The following is a 26048-nucleotide window of genomic DNA, read 5'->3' as shown; positions in this document are numbered from 1 at the left end:
TCTCAGCTTCAGCCATGCTTCCACCTTGCAAAACAAGTCAGCCAAACATACTACTGAGTTGCTGAACTTATCCTTCTTGTATGAGCAAATGGAACCGACCCTCGGACGACCCTTATGTTTTTTTCAAAGGTTGTCCTCTTCTTTTCTTTCTCTTGGTTCTCTATCTGTTGCAAATTCTTTCACCATGGATTCAAGTGAAATACTTGCAGTTTGCATCTGCACTGATGCTTTCCCCATTGTTGAACTACCTGGTTCATTAAGAGGACGATGATAGTCGAATCATTTATTAAATCATCGTCCGAATCAATCAATTGGCATTCAATCGGTATCTTTTCCTCCTCCTCTAACGTATATATGCAAAGAAACAGGTAGAATTTGAGCCCAATTTATAAAAAGTCAGAGTCCATTTTATATTATGAGTGCACAACAATTCAACCTTCTTCAGTACTAACATTAAATTTCGAGTGACTTCGGCAAAAGAAATTTATGCAAAACCAACACAAAAATGAAGAAAAGTCCATGTATAATCTAATATATGGTCAGATGAAATAACCAGGAGACCGTTTATGCTAAAAGTAGGAATTTATAACCAAAACTGAACATTCCCATTCAAAACTTCCAAGCCCTCAAAACCAAAACCTAAAAATGTGAAAAAAGCACCGAAATCCAAATCTGTCAATATATTACTTCAAAATCAAAGCACGAATGTGGTTCGATTGTGAGGCTGTCGTTCTTTTGGAAGGAATCTAGGGTTTATATGAACAATTAAACTCCTAGATTGAAGACACGAAGCAAGAAAACAGGCTGATTTGGAAGTTTTTGATTGGATGTGTTTTTAAAAAAATTTCAAATTGTCCAATTACTTGTCGATTCACGGCACCTTTGTTTTCTACCCTGGATTTGTTGCGTCTTTCTTATGAGTAATGCTATTCGTAATCGTTCACTGCGGTAGTCGCCTTACGTGACATACACATGGTAGGTAATTATTTGATGTATTAATATGGTAGTTTTTTTATTCATTAATGCATCAAATAATCGCCTGTCATGTGTATATCACGTAGGACAACTGCCGCAGTGAGCGATTGCAAATAGCATTATTCCTTTCTTATATGAATTGAGGATTTTCAATGATTCTGAATAGGGAATTTGGTATTTTATGAGGAGGAGGACAAAACGTCATTTAAATAAATAATTGAAGCAAAAAGTGGTCTTCCATTAATAGGGTTTTTGCACAGCTGTCCACAATTAACAATGTGTGTTGCCACGTTGGATTTCCATTTATCCAACTGGAGAGATGGAAATGAGATAAGTGATGAATGGAGAGTTAATTGTTTAAATGGTTACTTAACCTAAGTCGATATTTTTGATTGACCACTGAACTTTAAAATGTCTAGTTTTGTCATTGAACTTTGCAAAATGTCGAGTTTTGATCGTTGAACTTAGGTCCATTTTTTTTATTGGTCATTAAACTTTAAAATATCGAGTTTTGGCCACTGAACTTTGAAAAATGTTAAGTTTTGGTTACTAAATTTAGGTTCATGTCTTCGATTGCTCACTAAAGTTTAAAATCTCGAATTTTGACCACTGAACTTTAGAATATGTCGTACGTTACTCACTAACATAACTGTTAAATTCTGAAAAATATCGAGTTTACAGTAAATAATGTACAATATTTTTCAAAATTCAGTAGTCAAAACTCGACATTTTAAACTTTAATGAGCAATCGAAGATATAGATCTAAATTTAATGATCAAAACTCGATATTTTTTAAAGTTCAGTGGCCAAAATCGACATTTTAAAGTTTAATGATCAATAAAAAACATTAACCTAAATTCAGTGACCATTGAAACAATTAACCAGATGAATGGATAACTCTATAATACTTGCGTGAGCAATAGATAATTTTTTATTTTTTTAATGAACAAGTAGTAACTCTCCTATAATCTGTCGTTTAATTAACTCATAGTTAAGTTCACCTCGCAACCCCACTGTATTCCTCTCGAATTCTGTTGAAATATTACTCAGCATATTCTCTCTCTCTCCCCCTCCGTCTGTCCTTTTCTTTCATTTTCTCTCTTCATCGTCGTCGTTCGTACCTAAGGGAAAACCAATTTCCTTTCACTGAAAACCCAGAAAAAGATCAAGAAGGGAAAAAGCTTATTTCTTTTACCTTCGTTTTCCACTCTATATTTCTTTGTGTGTGATCATTATGGATCTCTGGTCTGTACAACTGCAAAGCAATAGTTATCTCCTTAGGAATTCGATTCTTGAGAAACCCATCTTATGGAACTTGAAAAATTCAGCTATGGCTCTTGAGATCAGGAAATCTTGTTTAGATTCTTGTAAATATAGATCAGTTGTTGTGAGTGCTATGGGGAAAAAGAATAATGGGAACTCCAATTCTTCTTCTGGTAAAGTTTCCTTCTTGTTTATTTTTTGTGCATAATTACGATCTTTTTCCTTCGTTTGGTTAAGAAGGGTAGGTTGGAGTTGACTTCTTTGTCTCTCTTTATCTCTTAAGTCTTGCCCATCTGCAGGTGTCATTTGCAATCAGCAAACTTTATATTTTAAAGTTTGTTAATTTGCTGTATAATATTTGTATATTCATGATTTATTAGCTCTGGCTAATGTTGTTCATGATGCTCTTGAAAAAAAAAAGGGGGTCTTCTATTGTGAAGGTTTTCAATAGGCTAAATAATTGAGTGCACAGTAATATTTGGGATTTTTTGTTTATTAAATGTAAAACAGAAGTAATTCTATATAATCGTAGTGAGTGAACTCAGAAATTTTAAAATATTTATGGAATTTTATTATTTGCTACACATTTAATCAAATTTACTAGTTCAATATGTGTTGAATCATATTCAAATTGAATGGGCATTGCTATATTTAAATAGAGCTTAAAGTGATAGATTTTATTGTATTAAACATTAGTGAATTCAAGAGGATGTACATTTAAAATGTTCTATGGGAAAAAGATGAGCTAATTTTAATTGTGGAGCCACGCTGAAGTGGAGTTGCTTACTTTAACATTGCAAAAGGCTTGCATGTTGTGGGAAAATTACACTCAACATAAGATTGAACTTCTGCTTCAATATTTGCACCTTAGTTTGTTGGATTGAAAAAAAAAATAAAAAAATAAAAAAATCAAAGTTCTTCTTATGAGGGTATAGTTAGAACTTTATAGTTCTTTATTCTTGTTGTACAATCGAGCTCTTACCATTAGCTTTAAATCCGCGATAGCAAGATGTGCTGGAGATATTGAGCTTGTGGAGTTATTACTTGCACATTGCAGTTGACAGAGGAGAATTATGGTGTAGGAAATTTAACAGGCATGTCCTTTTACTATTTGGAGATGAGCTGAAAAAGAAGCACATGTTTAAAGTAGTATTATATTAGCCAATTATTAAATGAACTTATTATGGCATTGAAAAGTACTATTCAGTAGGCCCATCATATGGTCTAATGTAGGCACATCATATGGGTTTTTTTGGAGGAAAATGCCACATTAACAGAAGAATTCTGACAGATTCTTTGATAGAAGAGGGTGTGGCATTTTGTGACTCGATGGAAAATGCGACCGTGTTTTAAACAGTCTAATTATAGAATGTCACATGACATTATGTCGTCCATTGTGTCAATCATTATGTCACTGTAGCATGATTGTTCTTCGGATTGTTTCTTCTCCAGCTAAAGTCAGGTCTAAAGTTAGATGTATAATGATAAGTGTTGTGTATCTGATTTGCAATTCCAATTCAAGATTTTTCTTTTCTTCTCATTACATTAGTAAGTTTTAGGCTAGTCACTGCAGATAATTGTTCTTGAAATTGCAAATCAGATAATTGTTTCTTTTCTTTTCTTCTCTTTCTTACCTAGTTACATAGAAAGTTTTATATGTAGGCTAGACACTGCAGATAATTGTTCAAAAAGAAAGTACTGAACTGAAATAAACCATGCACTCTCCATATTGATCAGTTCACTGTACTTGCTTAGCAGACTTCTGAACCAATACTTATTGACGCCTTACCTTACTATATCAATCTTCCATGTACCTAGTGGAATGCACCTATTATTTGTTAAAGTGATAGGCTAAAATATATAAACACTTGAAATATACTTGTCAGGAAAGCATAATTCGAGAGACCAACTGCTCTCAGCTTGCATGCTTTACTCTATTCAGTAACTCTAGGTGCAACTCTTCAATTTGTTCATATTGTCTAATCATCTAATTTTCATTGTTCCCGGTAAGTCCTGGATGTATTTGAGACTTGAACTTGATACATTTTTCACTTTATGGGAATTGTTGTATACATTTTTCACGGGCATTGCACATTATCATCACGAGGTCCAATGAATAGATGAATATAAACTTCAGATTATCTTCAAGACAATTTGTTGAATAATTAAAATTATGTTTAGGTGAAGTCTGCATTTATTATACTCGGTCATCTTTGTACTTTCTGTCCTCTTGGTTTAGAAGTGATGTGTAATATATCAATGCTTAAGCTGATGGCTCATTTCATTTGACGTTTGTTTTATTGGGTTAATTTTATGCGCAGTCACTCAACTTGAACTTTTCAGTTCATCACTAAATTTTAGTTTGTCTCAATTGGATCATTGAACTTTAATTTGATTGCAAATTACACCTCTGTTAACTTTTTGTTGTAATATGTGGCTCATAAGGAGTAGAATAAATATGTCAATGCCAACTCATCATTTTCCCAAAACAAAAAGGAAAGAAAGAAAATAAAATCATCTTTCTTCCCAGTATATTCTACTAGGTCATCTTTTTTACTTTCTTAGAAGTGATGTGTAATAATCAGTGCTTAAGCTTTAGATGGCTCATTTCATTTGACGTCTGTCTTATTGGGTTAATTTTATGCATGGTCACTCAACTTGAAGAAACTTTTCAGTTGGATCACTAAATTTTAGGTTGTCTCAATTGGATCATTGAACTTTAATTTGATTGCATATTACACCTCTATTAACTTTCTGTTGTAATATGTGGCTCATATAAAGTGAAACGTGTGTATGCTCGGGCTTTTTTTCATACAGTTCATATAATTTGCATTTGAAGAGCCATTAATGGCAAATGGGTATTCTCCATCAGAGCTTTGTAGAATTGTAGTGGAAGATTGGGTGGTTAAGGCGTTGAAAAGATTTTTGAGCGGTATTTGAACACATGTAGAACAATTGAGAACCAGCTTTATCTGTTTCGATCCTCTTCCAGTCATGATTTTTACACCAAAATCTACAATCTAGCACTGCTGTCCTTGTACCCGTGTGGGGAATTTTTATTTACTAGGAAGTAGAAAGTAGTCCCATTTTCAGAATTTAATATTTGCTTGCTTTAACCATATGAACAATTTCTTGAGGAAGAAATTTTATCGGTTCCTGGGGGTGGGGTGGGGTTTAATGCAGTTTGTAGATGAAGTTGCAAATGTGGATGAAGAAGATGAAATACAAAGATGATTTTGTGGTTATCCAAAAAATTGCATCATTGGTGGCTGGGGAAGGTGGTGGATGGGTTGGCATTGGAGGCAGTGGCAGTGCTGAAACTAGTGATGGCAACGGGGCGAGTTTGGGGCGGGGTGGGGACGGGGAAACTTTTTGCCCCGTTTGTTGCCCCTTTTAATTTTTATTTATTTATTATTATTATTTTTTTACATTTTCAAAGTTTCAAGTTATGTTATTATTAGAGAATAAAATACAAATTCAAAATGGATTTTTAACGGGTGAATTGTTTAGAAAAAAATATTTTTAATTTTTTTCTTAATTTTTTTCCTTCACGGAGCGGGTTTTATTGCCATCCCTAGCTGAAACGGTGTTTTTTTTTTTTTTTGAAAATTCTCTTTCTTCTGTTCTTCGTTCCTTTTATGTTTTATCATTATCTTCCTATTAGATGACTTTCTTTGACATTTTATTTTTCAAGAAAACAAATTGACATGTCAGCATTCCATCTCCGTTAAGTGCTACATAAGAAAATTTTGTTAGTTTTATTGACAGAAGCGGAATTAGTGACTCATTGAAAACAAAAGGAAAGTTAGATGACCTGATTGAGACAAATTGAAGCTCAGTTTTTTAACTGGTCCCAAACTTTAGAATCTAGAGTTTCTGCCTGAACTCAGGATTTAAAATAATCAATGAGTTCCTCATGTCCACTGACTAGAAATTTGTTCAATATGGATGCTTTTGCATATTCAGGGAACAGTGATAATTCTAAAGCAGGAGGAGATAATCTAAAAGGAAGCAATCCCGAAAATAACACATCTAGTGACTCAAGCTTCAAGAAGTCCCGTCAAAAGCCATTAGACTGGAGAGAGTTCAGAGCGTCCCTTTACATTCAGGAGCAGGTACCGTTATTATTTCATATACTTTTGCTTTAGTATGGTTGAAGGATGTACTGTTTTAATTGGCCATAGAATGCTGTTGATACTGTATATTTTTGCAACTCTAGGATTTGGTTCATGGTATTTCTTGTCCAACCTTATTAAATCGGAGTATAGATTATCAAAATTTGTTTGAATGTTCTCTTTTAGTCCTTGTTTTGCTTGATTGAATTGTGAATCATTTTAAAGAAAACAAGTATTTTACATACCCTTTGGTTTTGGACTAAAGGAAACTAGTTTTCTGCTGAAACAAAATTTCCCCTAGTTTATGATTATTGGTTAGTTCAAACTTAGACCAAAACTGAACCATACAAAAGCTGCAACTAGTAGTATCATGATTTAGTTTCAAACTGTTTTGTACTGCGGATTGACTAATTCTCACTAAAATCATGCAGATTTAGCCTAAAACTACCTGATGCAGTATGTGGTGGTCACTTTTAACTGAAATCTAATGTCAAAGAAGATATTCGTCTTCTTAAATGTCACCTTAGGGTTTTTACTTAATCTGCTCCCAATTTATCTTACATCCTGAATTGTTACTTGGGTTTTGCTATTTCTACACGGGGTTTGACACCCCGGTGTGTACAGCCCCCCTCACAATAAAGGGGGGCCCACGACCAATAAAAAAATCACAGACCCCTCCTATTGTGAGGGAGGCTGTACACCGGGATGTCGAACCTAATGTACACATAGCAAAACCCTTGCTGCTGGGTCGTCATTGCTTATTCTTTCTATTATGTGACTAGTGGGGAAGGGTAGGCCTCTTTTCCAATTTCATTTTAGATTAGTGAAAGTGCTGCCATTAGTGTCGTTGGATTCCTTCCAGAATGCACTTACAAAGATGTTCCAATTGCATCTCTCCCTCAATCTTATTTGATGCACGTAACTCTGTGATATAATTTTGTAATTCTAATATATAGGAAGATGAAATTAGATGGGAATGTCACTTTTTGAGGGAGAGTGAAATGTGTCTGCCACTTTTCATTTTAAAAAAATAATAAAAATGATAATAATTTTTGACAAATATACGCTTCTCTCTTCAAAAGTGTTGCCAAATTCTTCTTATTCATATTTGCAAGAATTTTGAACCATCTAAACATTCTCGTCAAACTAGACAAAGTTGAGAAGAATGTACATTTTTCTGACACTCACTCTTTCGTTTTGTACGAATTTTAATCTATCTAGGCCTTCTCACCTCAGTTTTGTTCTGACATTTGAGTTGTTTTCTATTTCCTTTTAAATTTTTTCCTTCTTTTTTAAGTTTAGGTGTGAATTTCATATTTAAAAGGGGATTTTCAAATGGGCCTGTCTTGTTCTCAAATTTAAATAAAAGAATATATATATATATATATTGGACTCCTTTTTATTGTGGGACAAAAAAGCTTCTGAGAAACAAGAAAAGCTCCTTTTTATTGGGCTCCTGCTGTACTACCCCACGTCTCACCACTTCCGAGAAACAAGAAAAGCTTCTTCTACAAGACTGCAAGGTGGCACCAACTATTCTGAAATTTCTGGCTGGTTTAATGTAAAATAATTTATAATATTTTGACTTAATTTTTGGTTTGTGTTGAGGCTTACACCTCAATCTGCCTTGAGACTTATTCCTCATCTCACAAAGGAAAAATGCCAAAATACTTATTCCACATTTCTTATCATTGTGTCAAACTAGGCAAAGTTGACAAGAATGCCTAATCCATTAAGACACACTCTCTCTTCCGTTGTACGAATTGTGGAACCATAAAGGCATTCTCGTCAAACTAAGAAAAATTGTGAGAGTATTTATTCCATTTAGACACTCTAGTCTTCCTTGTCAACTATGCCTAGATTTGCCTAGAAGACATTTTAATGAAAGGGCACTGCAGTCATGCAACATGACTGAATGACCATATTTATTAAAAATTTTGGCAAGAGGCAAATTCCTTTTGATTAGAAAGAAGTACAAGAGTTAGAAACATGTCCCATTTAGGAATATGAAATCTTTGTGATTGTACCTAGACCCTATATGCTATTGCTTTTCAACATAGGATTTGTGTAATGTTAATCGCAGGCTGAAGCTGTGGTCTCCGACATGCTCAAGCAAGACAAGGCAGCTTTGGGGTCAAAATCTCTTCCCCTCAAGTGGGCCCACCCAATTTCAGTACCTGAGAATGGTTGTCTCCTTGTTGCAACAGAAAAGCTCGATGGTGTTCGCACCTTCGAGAGAACTGTCGTTCTCCTTCTCAGGTCTGGTATGCAGGACCCACTAGAGGGACCATTTGGGGTTGTCATAAACCGATCACTTCACAAAAGAATGAAACATATGAATCCCACTAATATTGATCTGGCAACAACATTCGCCGATTGTTCTTTGCATTTTGGTGGACCCCTAGAGTCGAGTATGTTTTTGCTAAGAGCGCGTGAAGTTACAGGACTTAACGGTTTTGAAGAGGTGATTCCTGGTGTGTGTTTTGGCTCTCGAAACAAATTGGATGCCGCTTCGGCATTGGTGAAGAAGGGAATACTTGAGCCCCACGATTTCAGGTTCTTTGTCGGATATGCCGGGTGGCAGTTGGATCAGTTGATGGACGAGATTGAATCAGGTTATTGGCATGTTGCTGCAAGTAGTGCAAACTTGATTTTTGGAGGTTTCGAAAATTCTTCACCAGAGAGTTTGTGGGAAGAGGTTCTACAGCTGATGGGGGGTCATTACTCAGAGTTCAGCCGCAAACCTAAGCAGGATCTCTAGTTATCTTCGAGCCAAAGAACATAAAATTAATAATCATTAGTCGACGGCGGTTGTCTGACTCAGAATGTACAGGATTATCTAACATAGAGTTTATAATTAGTTTGAGCTTTTTTTCCTTCTTTCCTATTATCTAAATAAGTTTGCTATTTATGCATGTGTTTGACGAAACATTATAGTTCTGATGAGAAGTTACCTTGGCAACATTTGATTAAAGCTGCTGTTAGTCAAACATAAGTCGAAAACAGAAACTGTGTCACTACTTTTGTCCAGCTTGTTTGGTATTGGTTACATAGGGTTAAGATAGAAAGGCATATATGCTCACTGTTTGGTAAAATTTTCTTTCATGCACTTTCTTATGGACTTGCGGTTTTAACCAGAAGTTTTCATGGTGTGCTGCATCATCGACCATGTGCTGCCCGATATTTGTTGGATATGTTGACTTCCCCTTGCTGCCATTCCCCTATCGAATCCAGAAACGGCAACTTGTGATTTGAAATTAACGTATTCAATTTAGAATTTTATGGTCACATTCATGGTCGACACACAAAAAAGGTATATTATCATTTTTTATGTTATCTATTCTAGTGTAAACAATAGAACATTGTATGTGTGAAGGTATCATCATCAAATGGAAAAGATATAAAAATTATATTTTATGCAGTGGATTGCCTGCATCAAATGGAATGTTTTCTATAAAACTGAGTGTGTTTAATGGGGCCGAGTTGGATAAGTTCATAAATTTTGAGCTCGATTCTAATCAAGATTGCTCTAATGGTATTGTCGTGTTCATTCTTTTTTGCCCGTGCATGGTGGGAAGTTCTACCCAAGTTCCCAACAAGGCCAACTCAAAATTGATTTATTCGTGTTCCTTTTGCTAGTTCAATAAAATTGATCAATTGCCCAACTCGATCCCAGTCGAGACTGCTCGACTAGTGGTCAAATTTAATGGCCAGTTGTGCTCCAAATTTCTACGTAACAAAGTTCGTGGACCTTAAAATCATAAGCCGTCGAGTACAAACAGAGTTCTCTTCAAACTTGTCAATATCAACATAAAAACTTATTATTAACAGTCTGTTGAACCAACTCTCTCAATGAAATATATCTCCTCTGTGTGTGTGTGTATGTGTGTGTGTGTGTGTGTATATATATATAGAGAGAGAGAGAGAGAGAATTGCAAAGACGGTATTGTATTAGATAGAACTGAACAGTAGAATAAGACAAAAAATCTAACTTATTTTTATTGTTCATAATCATATCGAAGGCCATCTGAGATAATCTTCAACCGAAATGCTCAATTGTTACTGATCATCTAGCCAAGAGCCCTTCCCATTTTGGTCAACTTTCTCCACATTATCAGAACTACTCGAGGCTAAAAATTGTGCATCAATAGCCATGCCAGCATCCGAGGAGACCCTTTGCACAGACCTTGGGGACATTCCTATTCGAGAACTAGCCGGTAACATCAAAGGGAAGTTGAAATTATCCAGTGAGGACGACGCTCCTCGGAGACAATACAAGGCTGTGTCATGAGCTACTGCTGCAGCCTCCGGCGTGGAGTATGATCCTAACCACAGTCGATCTTGCGTGCCCGGAACTCGAATTTCAGACACCCATTTGCCCCATTTTCGACGTCGAATGCCTTTGTACTTCTTCTCAGATTTGTCTGAGTTGCTCATGCTCATTTAATCACAAGTTTCCAGCCTAAATCAATAAAATGCAGTTTTATTTTGATGTTTGTAACTTATAATGTGGGAGAGGAGAGAAGGTGCTTTTATAAGTTGAAGAATTATAAGTCAAAAGGAATTTGTGGGCAGCTGACCATGTTCTTTTTATTACTTCACGTGGGTTTGAGATCAAAGTCAAAATGGTTTTCTCCATTATTCATACAATTTTTATAAATTGTCAAAGACGGTGAAATATGCATTTTTTATCACTAACGTTTTGATGAATTTGTGTTTCATGAATTAAGAAGTTTTATGAGTGTTTTGTCTATACATAAAACAAATTAATTGACTTGGAAATTCGGTCTGATTATAAAGTTTAAAATTTTAAAAACGGTTAGAATAATTATTGTACAAAACCAATCTGATTCTTTGACCATTGACTTTTTTGCTTTTTTTGAATCAATATCTAGATCTAGTTTTAAAATTTTATAGTTAAAGAATTAATATCGCAATTTTGACTGACAGTTAGGTTGGGAGAAGTTTGGTAAAATCATAGAAAGAAATCCAAGTTGATAAGGTCAAATGCTTCTTTTCATGATGTGTGACGTCTCAAACCCTCGGAAATAAATGAGAGGCCTCTCCAAATTGACTCTTCTAGAAATTTTTATTTTTTAATTATTTTTTGTTCCACCTTGTATATTATCACGTGCAATAAATCATATCAAGACTTTTTTTTACTCTAAATTTAATAATTATAAGTCTCATACCAATAAATTTAGGAAAAAGTCGTTAGCGCCCCCTCCAATTCAGCCCCTGGACGGACAGGGCCACGTTGACCTTATCCCTTCAGCACGGTTCATGAATTTATAAGCGATTATAAGAATGTTTATAGTATAACCGATAACAAAGCGAAGTCTTTATTAAATTGTCACGTGATTTTATAATATTTAATTTTATGAAGCTATATTTTACTTTGTTAATTAACTAATTTATAAACCTTGAAGTGAAAACATGTTTCCGTGAATGGCAGTGACAAGTTTACGAAAATCAACACATTTCTGTTATTAAAGATCGAAGTTTAATCAATTTATTTCGTTTAAATTGAAATTCCGAAAGTGCAAATTTCCATATTACAAATTCAAGAACACACGAATTCTTAAACACGTGTATATTTAACAAATGTGATGTGCAATTTAACAATTGAAAACATGAAACTCAACCCAAATTCAATTAAGTAGACCATAGTCAAATGTAACGTTGGGATCGAGCTTGATATAATACAAATTAGATTGTCAATTTATACTTAAAAAGAGAGGAAAAAATTATTCTTTTAGTTTTAAGTGTAAAAAGGTAAATACTCCTTTTATAATGTATTTTTCTTTATCCCGATTTCTACACGATGTATTCCGTATCGTTTTATAATCACTATTGCCTTTTGCAAATATTTGCTAGCCATTCTATGGAATAATTTCATATAAATATTCCTTCTTGTACTCCCTTATTTTATTTTCAATTATAAAATAAAAGTATAGTAATAGTGATAAATTAAGTCTCAGTTTGTTTTAGATAAAAATCAAGTTTTTAGGACATTTTAATAAAATAAATAATGATAGACTATGCTATTGAAAAATTGTGGTGCATATGAAATGTAAAATTAAATTAATTTTTCATTTTAACTTAAATTCTAATTACTTTTTTTAACTGAACTAAAATGTGTTTGTCTCATTGTTATAAAATTAGAAAAAATAATTATAAAAAAGCTAAATAAATATGTTTGTCATGTTATATTAAATAAATTGATATGACATTACCCAATCAATTCCTTTTTACACCCAACTTCAGTAACTGTTGATTTAAATCATAATTCCATAATATCATACAATGATCAATCTTGTTAAATTTGTTGTAACACGTTCTAAACAAAAACAACCCAAGTCGAATCAAATCCAGGAGGAAAGAATGCAAGACAGTTCTAATATTTTTTAACAATCAGAACTCATTCTTTAATTACACGTTTATCTCATGCATGGTAAGGCATATTAAAGAGTACTTAGAAAGAAATAGAAAGAAGGGAGTTAAAATCTTGTCCACGTTACATCTTTACCCATACTACATACAGACAACGCCCTTAGCGAAAATTACTTTAAAGCATCTGAAATGGAATAAATGAAGTCCAAGAAACCGGTTCCTTTGAGGAGTCCTTTACCTGTCAATAGTTCGAAATCCAACAGCAATAAGAAGCCAATTACTGCTGCCTTTCCATTTATCAATTCATTCTTCCCCGTGAAACCAAAACCTTCAAAATCCTCATCGACCACCATTCTAACCTGAAAAACAAAGTTGAGGCAGCATGTTAGTAATAGCTTTCCAGGAGCCGTTGGATTAATTTCACGACATATAGACCATGTTTGGCCAAGAATTACCAAAAAAATTATCTATTGAACATATTGGAATTAATAGTAAAGTAAAAGTTACTTAGCTTAGCCAAACTGTTCATTGAGCTACAAATTACCTCATCAACATTGACATCTGTTGCAGTTAAACCAGGCTGAGCCTTTCCGCTGAAAACAATCTCTGCAGATGCATCAGATTGAGCACCTCTGGTAATGCTTATATAAATATTTTCTCCATCAGTTTTCACGGGGTAGACGAATAAATTTCTTAAAGGGGGAGTCAAGACTCTCAGAACGGGATTATTTGGATACCACTCCTTGATGGCTCCATTTCGTAGGTCAAAAGTGCTATCAGTTGTTGGACAAACAATACAACCATCCTGCAGAAAACTTTGTAAACTGTTTAATAAGAATAAACCAAGCTTTTTCCTATCACATGTCAAAGATAAAAATTACACAGACTAAATACGAGTGACACAGGATGCGTATAATTTGACACTGAACAATTAGGAACTAAAAGAGAAAGGGGTGCAAAAAAGACAAGAATCGAGGGCAAGAGGAAAATCGATGTTTATTCATTTATTGTGGTTGTGAATTACAATGAATAAGCCCGTCTATTTATAGAGAAAATGACCTAAGAAGAAGTTGAAAAGAAAACGAAGTTCTTATAAACTACAATTATAACACCGAGACATAGAGTTTCCATCTTAATATAACAAGTTCTTTATGTGCACTCAATTTATGCACTAAATACATCCCTATGTTCTCCAGTCAAATTATATCACTGATTCACTAGATATATGATTATTGTTGTTATAATACTTGGGCATCAAAAAGGCATGGGAAAATACCTCACAACTTCGTAGCATGTATTGGCCTGAGATGAAAGGGGTACAAAATGGGCCAAGGAATTGAGGGAGCAATTTTTCACCGCAACAATGTGAAAGGAAACAACTTGACTAAAATCTCGAGGATGTTTAAGAACACAATATTCCCTGATAACAGAGGCTTTGGTAAATCATTTTCATTTCAACCAAGGACTTAATTACTTGGGAAAATAAGTCGATCTTTTTCTGTGCTTTCATATAAGATCAACTTTCAGTTATTGTACTTTAATATGTAAAAACGTTACATTATTCATGTTTGGATAGGAATTGACAGTATACCAATTAGTAGCATTTTGCAAGTGAAGCAAACTATTATATTTTACATCACTAATGTAATGCTCAAAGAGATCGGAATTGTTTTCCACTACCAGAAAACGCAGAGACCCCGACGGAATTTTCCATCACTGAAGATAATAAAAATTTCCACAGGTGATAGTCATCATTAAAGTTACCAAGAGGAAAAAAATTCCCCTCAGAAAAAATGTATACCAGTTGATAGTCAGCCTTAAAATGGATGCATTGAGTTATAAATCCAGCAAACAGGGTTTGACAAGGCGATAATTAAATGAGCAGTTGGTTGGATTTTGTATTCGTATCATAAAATTTACTTTTATATTGTAAACGTGAACAAACTTCCGTCATAACTTAATCCTAATGTGGACAGTTGTGATTCTTTTGATCTTCATTATAGAAAAAAAAAATTGTGGGAGTAAACTGCAAGGAATTAGCTAAGCTGCTTATCAAAAGTAATGGGCAAAATCGTAAGAAAGGTACTAACCTAAAATTTGTGGGGCTCTCATTGTGTTGAAACTTACTTGAACTAGAATTTCCAACTCTCACACTTAAAGAGGGATTGATGGGTTCTAAACAAGATTGGCATTCTAGGGTAACGAATGGAACTTCCCAACATGCACTAGCATACTGAATTCTTCACAAAAGCTTTAGTAATGGGGTTGAGGTGGTCACTAAGTATTGTGGGAAAGTACAGGCTGAAATCAAATTCAATTGAGGTGAACCTCAGTGATGCCTATCATAAAGTAAAATGACTTGAAAACTAAAGTAAATGGGGGTGTAATCCAAGGCAATAGAAATAACAATAATCACAAAACGGACACAGGGTAATGAAGATATAGAAAGTGTACATCAAAGCAGAGATTTTCAATAGCAAACCAACAATATACATGAAATTTGGGAATATCATATGTTAGACATTAATGTAGACTTTTAAAGATGTCTACTCTTAATTTGAATAATTTCCCATAATGATTTCTTGAACCAAGAAATCCATGATATGGCATGGTTGCAGGGAAGCACACACATGCTGACAAATCAGCAAAATTAACTACCCATAGGGTCGAGACTAGAGGAATATATAGGTGTGAGTCTACCAATCTATCTATCCGCATTCATGCTGTTTTGCCTAGCATCACAACACTTGTATTGCTCTCCCCATTCCATTGAGTATTGGTACACGATAATAATATATTCTCGAATCTTGAAGAAGAAACATCAATCCTATTTATAACTAGAATGCATTTATACACATAAAAGATAACCGATATAAAATTCGCATCTACACATTATCAAGAATGATCATTCTAGCAATTTGAAAAGGCAGTTTTGAAGAAATCTAGTCAGTTCCCACATCATAGATAGAACACCAGTTATAGTCGAATCACTTTTAGGATTGGCTCGTTTGAAAGCACCAATCTTGAAATCTAACTCCTCCTTGAATATTAGAATAATCAAATTGTTCTAATACTATATTGAGAATTGGGTCTACGTTTAATATCACAACAGAAAGATTGGACGTCAAAGAATTAACCTGGGTGAGTTTAGCATTGAGCAAGCCTTCAGAGTAGGCACCTTCAGCAGGCGACCTATTCTCTATAGCAAACACATCATCCTTGTACCATAAAAGCAGTATGGTTTCTTCGTCCTGTATGATCACGCGCCGCTCTCCCTTTGGCAGCGCCGACAGAGGCACCACTGGTACCCAGTTGGTATTCCCGGCCGACAATGGCCCGGGCTCTTCCTTTGCCACTGGTGACGATGAGGATGAGACGTCAGTGGCTTTGCACGTGACGATAATTCTACGATGAGCGGAAATGGTGGTGGCCGTGGGTTTTTTGAAGATAAGTGGCTGCAGGAGGTGGTGTGGCGAAGGTTTACGGCGGTGGGATGGAGATGGGACGGTGGTGAAGAGGCCAGTAGTCAGCTTGGGTGCTGCACTCGCCATGAGTGCTTAGAGATATAGAGAGAGAAGAGAAGAGAAGAGAGGAGCGAGCGAGAATGGGAAAGAGAGCTTAACTGTGAATCCCATGGCCACAGAAAATTGGATAAAGAAGAGAGGAAGCTACGGCTCTCAAATAAAACACTTTGTTTATCAATAAGATTAAATTTGATTTACACGAAAAATATTACCTAAAAATAAAAATATTTTACTTTATTTGTGGAAAATAAAAACTAGCTCCACTCAAGAAAAATATTTTTCTTAAAAACAAGAAAAATTAGGCATATTTTCAAAAATTAAAAAATATTTTCCATAAAAAAAAGTATCAATCAAACACCTCAAGTAAGAATTTTTGTGTAAAAAACTGATATTTTCCATGAAAAATAAATGTAATCAAACACTTGTTTTCAAAAATGATAAATTAACAATTCAACTTATATATGATAATAGTATGTGTATCCTGCGTTGCACGAATTTTGTATTTATTTTGGTTTTATTAGCGTAGAATTTATAGATTGTACAAAAAGTATTTGGAAATAAGAAATGTTTGTTTGATTCTCATCTTTTGGTCGGCTGTATATTTTATGTCACGATAATTTATTTTTATTCTTATAAATAAGTATAATGAATGTTGTGATTGTATATATGTCAACGATAATTTATTTTTAATTATTTATTGTATTTTTTGTTTAGTGTAGATGAAGATATTTTTTTTATCTGATATTGCAAATAAGTTGTAAATTGAATTTCGTAAAATGATTTTCTTTAGCAACTTTGATTCGAAAGGCTATACTTGTAGTTCAAAAATAACACATGTAGTTGTAAATTGAAAGAGAATATCCACATACAAAAACATTTAAATGACAAACTCAGGTTCGCACGTAAAATAACTTGAAGTGGCACTTACTGGATGGTCAGTTTCCTTGTTGGTGTAAGAATTAGAACCCTAATAGCAGGTCTATTATTCGGACGATACAACAGTCACTCCAAAGTTGGTAGGGCAAAAGAATTTGAAAAAAAAAATTTAGATAAATTTTATTCGAAAGAGAAAAGAATTAAAAAGAAATTTAAATAAATTAATAAAAAACCAATTATTTATAAAGTAAATTTTTCAATTTTAATTAAATAATATTTATATATTCTTCACTTAATTTTCATAACTTTATTTTATTTTTTACTTCTAAATAATTTTAAACGAATTTTTTTACTTATAGAAGTAATTTTTACATATATTAGAAATATTTTTTGTTAATATGTTTATTTTAAATTTTTTTTTACTAAAAGTGATATTTTTTTTTTTTACTTATAAAAGTGGTCAGCACGGAGTAAGGCGGAAGGTATGGAAAGTTGCGTGTTACATAGATTCACATTGCCTCTCCTACACTATATATATAATATAATAATATAAGCAAATGAGTTGATTTGAAAAGGCATGACCATAGCGTATGGAAATGGATAGCGGAAAAGTACAAAAAAAAAAAAAATTAAATAATCCTCCGTGCACGGAGACCACACTATATATAATTATTTTTAATTTTTTTCTCTTCAATTTTTTTAACTTACAAATAACTTTTTTATTAAAACTGAAAAATTAAGTTTTATTTGGAAGAGAAAAGAATTAAAAAGAAAAAAATAATTGATTTTTTTTTAAGGAAAAAACGCATTTGTTAACACATACGTTTAATCTCCGTTTAACTATTTTCGATATTTATTTAGATCATTCGATGTCTCTACAATATAGTTCTCAAAATGAGTTTCGAGAGAATGTAAAACATTTATCAATTCAACTATCGTACAATCATCGATGAATTTTTAAAGTTAACTTGTTATCGAAAATTTCGAAATAGTAATAAAAAAATTAATTTTTTTAAGAAAAATGACTTATGCGTATTTTTTAACACATATGTTTAATGTCCGTTTAACTATTTTTTATATCTACTTAGATCATTCGATGTCTCTACGATATAGTTCTCAAAATGAGTTTCGAGAGAATGTAAAACATTTATCGATTCAACTATTGTACAATCGTAGATGAATTTTTAAAATTAGCTTGTTATCGAAAATTTCGAAATATAGTTTGAAAATGCCTACTTTGACGTCCCATAACATTTACTATGATTGACTGTTTCACGCACCGTTAACGACGTACCATACTATGTCGCGAGTACTTCAAAACGATATTAAGAATGTAATATTTCGACTTCGTTTAATATCCTGTAATGAGCGTGAAAATGAATACAAAAACGTAAGTATAAAAAAAAAATTCAATTTCTCTCATGCACGGAGACCTCATGTCTCGTGCACGGAGGCTTCCTCTTATTTATTTATTTTTTATTTTTTTAAATAAAAGCCAATACTTCTTTATATTATATAAACTAACTACAATGATATATATATACACACACTTAAAACTTTGAGTTAATATTTAATCTAAAATAATATTTAGATAAATTTAATTTAAAAATTTCAATATTATTAAAAATATTACTATAAAATTAAATATTGTCTGAAATTATTCTCGTTTTTCTTAAAAAATCAATTTTTTTATTACTATTTATTATTTTTTCACAACATTTTTCTCAATACATCATTTTGCTCAAAAAAATTTATGCGGTATGAAGTAAATTTTTTTTTCAATTATTTAAAATTTCATTTTTTTCCAAGTGGGGAGCAAAAACGATGCATTCCTCCGTACATGGAGAAAAAAAATTTTGTCATACCACATAATTTTTTTGAGCAAAATGATGCATTGAGAAAATTGTTGCAAAAAAAAAAAATAGTAATAAAATAATTGATTTTTTAAAGAAAAAACGACGTATACGCATTTTTAATACATACGTTTAATCTCCGTTTAACTATTTTCGATATTTATTTAGATCATTCGACGTCTCTACGATATAGTTCTCAAAATGAGTTTCGAGAGAATATAAAGCATTTATCGATTCGACTATCGTACAATCGTCGACGAATTTTTAAAGTTAGCTTGTTATCGAAAATTTTGAAATCGTAATAAAATAATTGATTTTTTAAGAAAAAACGACTTATGCGTATTTTTTAACACATACGTTTAATCTCCGTTTAACTATTTTCGATATCTATTTAGATCATTCGATATCTCTACGATATAGTTTTCAAAATGAGTTTCGAGAGAATGTAAAACATTTATCGATTCAACTATCGTACAATTTTCGATGAATTTTTAAAGTTAGCTTGTTATCGAAAATTTCGAAATATAGTTTGAAAATGTCTACTTTGACGTCCCATAACATTTGTTATGATTGACCGTTTCACGCACCGTTAACGACGTGCAATACTATGCCGCGAGTACTTCAAAACGATATTAAGAATGTAATATTTCGATTTCGTTTGATATCCCGTAATGAGCTTGAAAATGAAAACAAAAACATAAGTAAAAAAAAAAAAAACAATAAATTTTTTTTCTTTCCCCTCCGTGCACGGAGAGATTACCTTTTTTTTTCTGTGTAATTTTAGTTATAATTTTTTTTTCAATTTAATAATTCTCTTTAATTCTTTTCTCTTTAAATTTTTTACTTACAAGTAATATGTTGTAAAAAAAATTTCTGTAGCATATTATCTCTATCTTTTTTTTTAATATAAAAGTGATATTTTTCTTATATCCCTACTATATATATTTATATCGAAGTTGGGAGGAATGGAAATTGCGTATTGCAGTAAATTTGGAGGTAGTGTACAATAAAATAAAATATATATCAAGCAAACGGCGTCGTTTTTGGCCCCCAAATTGGAAAAAAAAAACAAAAAAAAAATGTTACACTAAAGATGGATCAAGACATTGTTGCTTTCTACAGTGCTCTCACATTCCCTTTTTTTATATAGTAGGGAAATTAGTGTCGTTTGCACTTTTATTCTTAACATGATAATTGTTCGACCATTTGTTTTTAGGAATGTTTTAAGTGATATATTTTTGCACTTCAAATTTTTGTACTTTTTGCATACAATTGAGATTTTTATCTAGGTTGTTATTTCAACTGCAACATGATTTAATCTAGTTTAAAGTTTATATGTAATATTTACTTTCCCATTTACTTATTAAAAATAAACTAATCACAATCGATGTTCATAAACAATTGAAAATGGTAATTGACACACATTGTTCCTATCGGTTGCCCCTTTTTGCGATAATCATCTCTATTATTTTCATTTTCATATGTGCATCCTCTAAACAACTTATTCTTTCCCAAAAGATCCTGTCCATTACATGCCATCCATTTATTCAGTTGAACTTGGATAAACACGTTCTCTGTAGTTGACATGATTTATAGAAGGTTAAAAATATTAATCCTCTCAACTCGTATATATTAATTTTATTAAAAACAACATAAAAATGAAATGAGGAAAATAAATTTCCAAAAAACATCTTCTTTAAAGCCCCACACCCAATCCGACCCAGCAATTTGTTGCCTAGACTCCGGCGAACACACTACAAATTTAACTATACTTAATAAATTAATAAATAAATAAATACACGGACACAGTACGATTTTGTTTGGGTCAATTTCGACTCCAACTCGAAACCAAAATCAAATTAGTCGATTTTGGTGAATTTCAACACAAACCAACCCCTCTAACTTTTAAACTGAATTGAACCGAATCAAACTAAATCAATTTGATTAGTCGGTTTGGACTTTTAATCCAAATTGAATTTTTTTTTAAAAAAATTATCCGAATTTTGGGCTTACTTAGATTACTAGAATTAAAATAACTAAATAATTTTATATTACAAGAACTATTGACTAACAAATAAAATCATGTTGATAGAGACAGACCAACAAAAAACTTAAGAAGTTTGTTTATTTTTTTATGCATTATGTAGCCAGACTGCTAAAGTAGGGAAAAATATACTAAATATAACATAATAAGCTTGTGAAATGAAATTTTCAATACTATTACTTAATGACAACATCATAGATTGGAAGGAATCGAAATATAATTATGAGATTAAAACTTATCTTTAGATTTTTAATTTTCTTTAAAAAAAATGTAAATAGTTTGAGATTTCAACCACAACTGAACTAACCCACCATGATTTTGTTTAGGAAAAATCAAACCAAAAAAATTACACGTGTCAAACCAACCCAAATCGACCCGAGCCGATTCGGTTTGATTGATTTGGTTTGATCGATTATTCGATTTTTTTGACCAGCCAGATGTGGTGGAATCTTGAGACCCCACAATTTGTTTCACAATGTTTCCTCAACACCCTCTCCCCACTTCCCGTGCAAAGAGAGTGCTTGTAGAGACAGCCGATGAACCTAATTATGAACTTGTCGTGCTTTTCCTTATTGTTGAACCCTCCACAATGAGCAGATCCGTCAGTCCCCTTATTCGTGTCACAACCCAAAAAATTAAATAGATTGGGCATTATATAAGGTGAAATTTCTAATGATACTATTGTCATTTTGGAATAGGTTCCAGACTGGCTTTGCGCATATCTTTCTCTCAATTTGATGCACATTTCTATACTCATAGAGCACAATAAGCCTAATCCGATACCATTCTCTCTTTACTAATGCAATTCACAAGCAGCAATCCTGTGTAACACAAAGCTTCTGATGCAACTCACAAGCATATCACAAATCGTGATTGTTAGGAATTTACTTAACATGCATAGCAGAATTCTAACAAAATTTTCAATTCCCAACAATGACCTTCTTTGTGCTCGAGAGAAATGTGAAAAAGAATTATTCCTTTGATGAATTTCTTGAAGATCTACAATTCATAACTGTCCAATTATTAAGCCTCCAATGAAAATCCACACAGAGAACAAAAATAGAGAGATCTAGGGTTTTCTTTTCTTGTGCTAGAAAGAATGTGAAATTGTATTTTCTACGAATTTTCCAAACCTAGCAACCTATTAATATAAGTCCAAGTGGACTTGACTATCTTTTAAACTTAACCCAGTCCTACATGTAATTAATCCAATTAATTAAATTTGGTCCATGAATTGACTACTGATCCTAATCCGAGCCTCCTATCTCCGTAACTCCATTTCATTCTTTACCAATGCAATTCACAAGCAATGATTTTTAATCCACCACCATGTCACTAGACGGCAGAATCTGATTTAATCTTTATACTATAAATCGTTGACACTGAATTTTTCTGTTTGAAATAACTCACCCTCATATACAGTTGCAATTGGTTTTCCACTTATCCTACGGGTGATAAGAGAAAATAAACCAAATTTTGCAGAGAAATTTGATATAATTCAATTTTTGTACATACCTGCAATTAAGTAACGATTATGGGTACTTAAATTTGAACCGTGAACATTTGTGCAGTACAAATAATTAAATCATGTACCAGTTTTTCTTTCACCAACCTTGTTTGCTGTACAGGTTGATATCTACTCCGATTAACAAATTTTGGAATGTTATTAGTAGCAATTTAACATTTCAAGCTACAGTCATAACCGGTCTGCCAAGTTTGGGAATTTTTGCAGCAGCCAAGCAACACTTCTGATAGCAACCTGGAACATACAGATGCCAAGAATAAGAGCAGTAAAAGAAAAAGGACCTGTTTGTTTTATTTTTCTTCTCTAGATCCTGTTCATACATTCCTCAATTTTAAGTTACCAAAAAAAGTAAAAAGTGGAAACCGCATAATGGGGAGGAGATTTTGGCTTGTGACTTTTCTTATTTAAATGAATATCATATTCCATTAAAACCAAACCATTCGATCAATATGACAGTTTATTTCTGTTACCAATAGTAAACAATTGCAATCCAGTTCATTTTAAGAAGTATGATAGTTCCCGAAATAATGTTGCATGCTTGCACTAATATTAACTTAGGCATGTAGGGAGGAAATTACCATATTTAGTTGAAAAAAGTTTGAGCTTTCTACTTATATGCTAATGCAGAGGGGCAATTAGATATATAATTATTGAGAGATGCACACATAACAATTACCAGAGCTGTCTCTCCAGGTTTGATAGCAGGTTCAACACTGTCTCTCCCATAACTGTGTTGTTGAGATTAAGATCAGCATCCCGGTATCAAGTTACAAAATAATAAAATTCAGACAAGAGAGTGATAAATTTTCGCCATGAATATATTTACTCCAGAGACTAACTTATGGCAGACACGTGTGAAAAAGAAAAGGGGGAGGAGAAAAGAAACTATTTGAGCAGGTAAAAATGTAAAGATATACTATGAAATAAACCTCTTTAGCAGGTATCCTCGCGCAAAAGCTGATTAATGTATCTTATTCTATTGAACCATTCAATGTAAAAATTTAACCTACTAGAGAAAGAACATGTTTATTTATCTAAATTTTGTATTCATGCCCCTTACGTGTAGAACAAATTCATTTTTATCAAAAGGCATCCTTATAAAATGGTGGCAGCAAGACTTGAACTCGGGGCTTTCGACTGCATATTGAACCACCTCGTTCAAAAGCTCAAGCTAGTGGAGAGAAGACATATTGATTTATCTAAAATTTGGATTCAACGTGCAGATAATTTTATAGATTATGGTTTGAGCATTGAACTTAAGTTGCAAGAGCACCAATAATAAACTCACACTATTTGCCTCTGGCTATTTATCACTTCTAACCGATAAAAGCTGCATCCTTTGCTGAAAGGAAAAGTTTTTCCATTCCATTCTGTCAACCATTCATATTATCAGCAAATTTTTAGACCATAAGCAAGAGAAGTTAATTGAAAAGCAACTAGAGGAAAAAGAAATAAACTTATTTCTTACCCAAATGCCAAGTTACCCCAATAGCTGAGGTATCCTCCTCAGATATATCATCAATAGCAAACTGCAAATCCGTGCTGATTGAATCAATGAATTTCTTGAAGAATTCTACGATTGCCTGCACAAACAGTTGTGGCACATTTGGTGAAGTGGATTAAATCAGAAATGAGAACTAAAATCTTGTCCATTGCACTAACCACCCAACTCTAACAATACAAAAAAATAAAATAATAAAAAAAAATTAAGGCAAAATATTTACTAGTGTGAACCAATGGACCAAGAAAGTTCACCACGAGATTGATTTAACCTATCGCTGAGTTTAGCAGAGAAAAATCAACTATTTTTAGTTGTCAAATCCATTAGGTTCCAAAACCCACAAGAACCTTGATAATATAGGCCCTATCCTAAGTAGGGAGCAAATGAATAACTGAAATGCTCCAAATTAGAAGAATCGACACAAGCAGAAATCATAACACGATCTTTACACAAGTAGAAATTTTAACATAATCTTTATGAAAGAAAATACTAAAACTCACTAGCTTAAAAAGAATTCTAGAATCTGATAATTAAAAGTAACTTCCAAATTATCGTTTTCCATCATTTCACCAGAAATAATGGCATTAGTGAATGGAAGTATCTGCACTAAGGAAATTTTGATCATTGCTATTGTGCATAATTATATCGTTCTAATATCATGCTATACGATAAATAAAAATTTTGCATGACTATTTCCTTCACTGTTAAATATTTTTGTTCTAAGTATATACATTAGCTCATTTTAGTCACAACGAGTAGTATATTTTCAGTAAGTCTTTTGTGATCAAATTCAACTGCATATGCTTGAAAAGTAAAACTTATCTATGCTAATTTACACTGATATAGGCACACTTCGTATCTAGGACATCTGCTTTGTATTTAATGGAGCTCAAAGCCAAGGCCCTCTGATGAGGACATCCAATTTTAATTAATTTTAGCAATTTTAATTATTTTAGTTGGAATTTAGGTTATTTTAATTTTATGGACTTTTGTATTGGGCTTGGCCCTAGGTTTGCATTATTTTCCAGTATTTAAACCTATCTTACATTGTTATTTGGGATGATGAATTTGATTAATTAAGGATTTGGCTTGCTGCCGTTTTTTTCCCCTCCTCTGTATTCTTCTTCACTTCCCTCCCCATCCCTTCTTGTTATTCACAGACTTATTAATCTCCCTGCATCAAATTGGTATCAGAGCAAACCCTGGACAGCAATTCATACACCATCCATACCAAAACCCGTTGCTGCAGACAATATACTTACTTGCAGAACCCAGTTTCACGCCTCCACCTCCCCAACCGTCACATAGTACACCTGTTTATCCAACTCGTCCACAGCAACCATATACACTGCTACAATCAGTAACCACCCCACACACAATCTACTAAGCCACCAGAAACTACCAGCAAAGGCAGCACCCTACTGCGGTCACCTCATCGACGGCGCTACTTGCTTCATGCTTCCCCCGGTCGACACCCAACAATCACCCAGCCACAAGACTGCAGCAACCGAGTGCGCGACCCAAGGCGTCGCCGCCAGTAGACTGGCGCCCCACAGTTGACACTCTCCTTCGAGTTCACACATCCCAGCCGCCGACTCCCATTGCAATCGGGTGTGGGTATGAGTTATGGTTAGGGGTTAATTAGCTTAAGAATTACGTGGGTTGGGTTATTGATTATTAGTTGGGTTTGGGTTAATTGGTTTAATAATTAAGTGGGTTGGTTTATTAGTTAACAATTAGGCTTGGGCTAAATTTCAATTGGGCTGATTTATTTGTATCAATTAGGTTGGGCTTAATTTCAATTGGGATTGGGCTTGATTGATATTTTGATTGTAATTTAGGCCCAAATTTGTGAAATGGGCTCATTTATTATTTTGTTATTCTGATTTTGTATTATTATTTAAAAAAAAAAAAAAAAAAAAAAAGAGAGACAAAAAAAAAAAAAAAAAAAAAAAAAAAAAAAAAAAAAAAAAAAAAAA

General features: G+C 33.1%; 4 protein-coding genes across 4 annotated transcripts in view; 1 reads left to right on the top strand and 3 right to left on the bottom strand.

The window, feature by feature from the left end:
• Positions 1–1973: 1973 nt before the first annotated feature.
• LOC111402026 (UPF0301 protein CAB604) lies at positions 1974–9383 on the top strand. The gene is made up of 3 exons (XM_023030056.1): positions 1974–2411; positions 6205–6353; positions 8437–9383. Exons 1-3 carry the CDS (start codon positions 2210–2212, stop codon positions 9112–9114), a joined length of 1029 nt encoding a protein of 342 aa, XP_022885824.1. The 5' UTR covers positions 1974–2209; the 3' UTR covers positions 9115–9383.
• Positions 9384–10305: 922 nt separating this feature from the next.
• On the bottom strand, positions 10306–10864 carry LOC111402751 (ethylene-responsive transcription factor ERF020). Its single transcript, XM_023031092.1, has one exon. The coding sequence runs from the start codon at positions 10794–10796 to the stop codon at positions 10413–10415; it is 384 nt and encodes a 127-aa protein (XP_022886860.1). The 5' UTR covers positions 10797–10864; the 3' UTR covers positions 10306–10412.
• A 1852-nt stretch (positions 10865–12716) lies between these two features.
• On the bottom strand, positions 12717–16400 carry LOC111402025. The gene is made up of 3 exons (XM_023030055.1): positions 15884–16400; positions 13291–13551; positions 12717–13105 (listed from the first exon to the last, which is right to left on the bottom strand). The coding sequence occupies exons 1-3, from the start codon at positions 16295–16297 to the stop codon at positions 12917–12919; spliced, it is 864 nt and encodes a 287-aa protein (XP_022885823.1). The 5' UTR covers positions 16298–16400; the 3' UTR covers positions 12717–12916.
• Positions 16401–22419: 6019 nt separating this feature from the next.
• The window catches only part of LOC111402024, a 9033-nt gene continuing 5404 nt past the window's right edge, over positions 22420–26048 (bottom strand). The window contains exons 2-5 of the mRNA XM_023030054.1: positions 24037–24151; positions 23857–23938; positions 23245–23296; positions 22420–22802 (exon numbers count right to left, since the gene is read on the bottom strand). Coding sequence (XP_022885822.1) covers positions 22740–22802; positions 23245–23296; positions 23857–23938; positions 24037–24151 — 312 coding nt within the window. The 3' untranslated portion in view covers positions 22420–22739. The remainder of the gene's footprint in view (positions 22803–23244; positions 23297–23856; positions 23939–24036; positions 24152–26048) is intronic.

The sequence above is a fragment of the Olea europaea genome, chromosome 10 (assembly GCF_002742605.1).
Source record: "Olea europaea var. sylvestris chromosome 10, O_europaea_v1, whole genome shotgun sequence".
In the NCBI taxonomy this organism is placed as follows: Eukaryota; Viridiplantae; Streptophyta; class Magnoliopsida; order Lamiales; family Oleaceae; genus Olea; species Olea europaea.
This window is presented reverse-complemented; position numbering and strand designations above follow the sequence as displayed.

Coding starts and splice junctions, on each gene's coding strand:
- LOC111402751 (XM_023031092.1), bottom strand. CDS start 10,796: ATGAGCATGAGCAACTCAGACAAATCTGAGAAGAAGTACAAAGGCATT.
- LOC111402026 (XM_023030056.1), top strand. CDS start 2,210: ATGGATCTCTGGTCTGTACAACTGCAAAGCAATAGTTATCTCCTTAGG. Junction 2,412..6,204: donor GAACTCCAATTCTTCTTCTG/GTAAAGTTTCCT, acceptor TTGCATATTCAG/GGAACAGTGATAATTCTAAA. Junction 6,354..8,436: donor CCCTTTACATTCAGGAGCAG/GTACCGTTATTA, acceptor TGTTAATCGCAG/GCTGAAGCTGTGGTCTCCGA.
- LOC111402025 (XM_023030055.1), bottom strand. CDS start 16,297: ATGGCGAGTGCAGCACCCAAGCTGACTACTGGCCTCTTCACCACCGTC. Junction 13,552..15,883: donor TCAATGCTAAACTCACCCAG/GTTAATTCTTTG, acceptor AGTTTTCTGCAG/GATGGTTGTATTGTTTGTCC. Junction 13,106..13,290: donor CAGATGTCAATGTTGATGAG/GTAATTTGTAGC, acceptor TTTGTTTTTCAG/GTTAGAATGGTGGTCGATGA.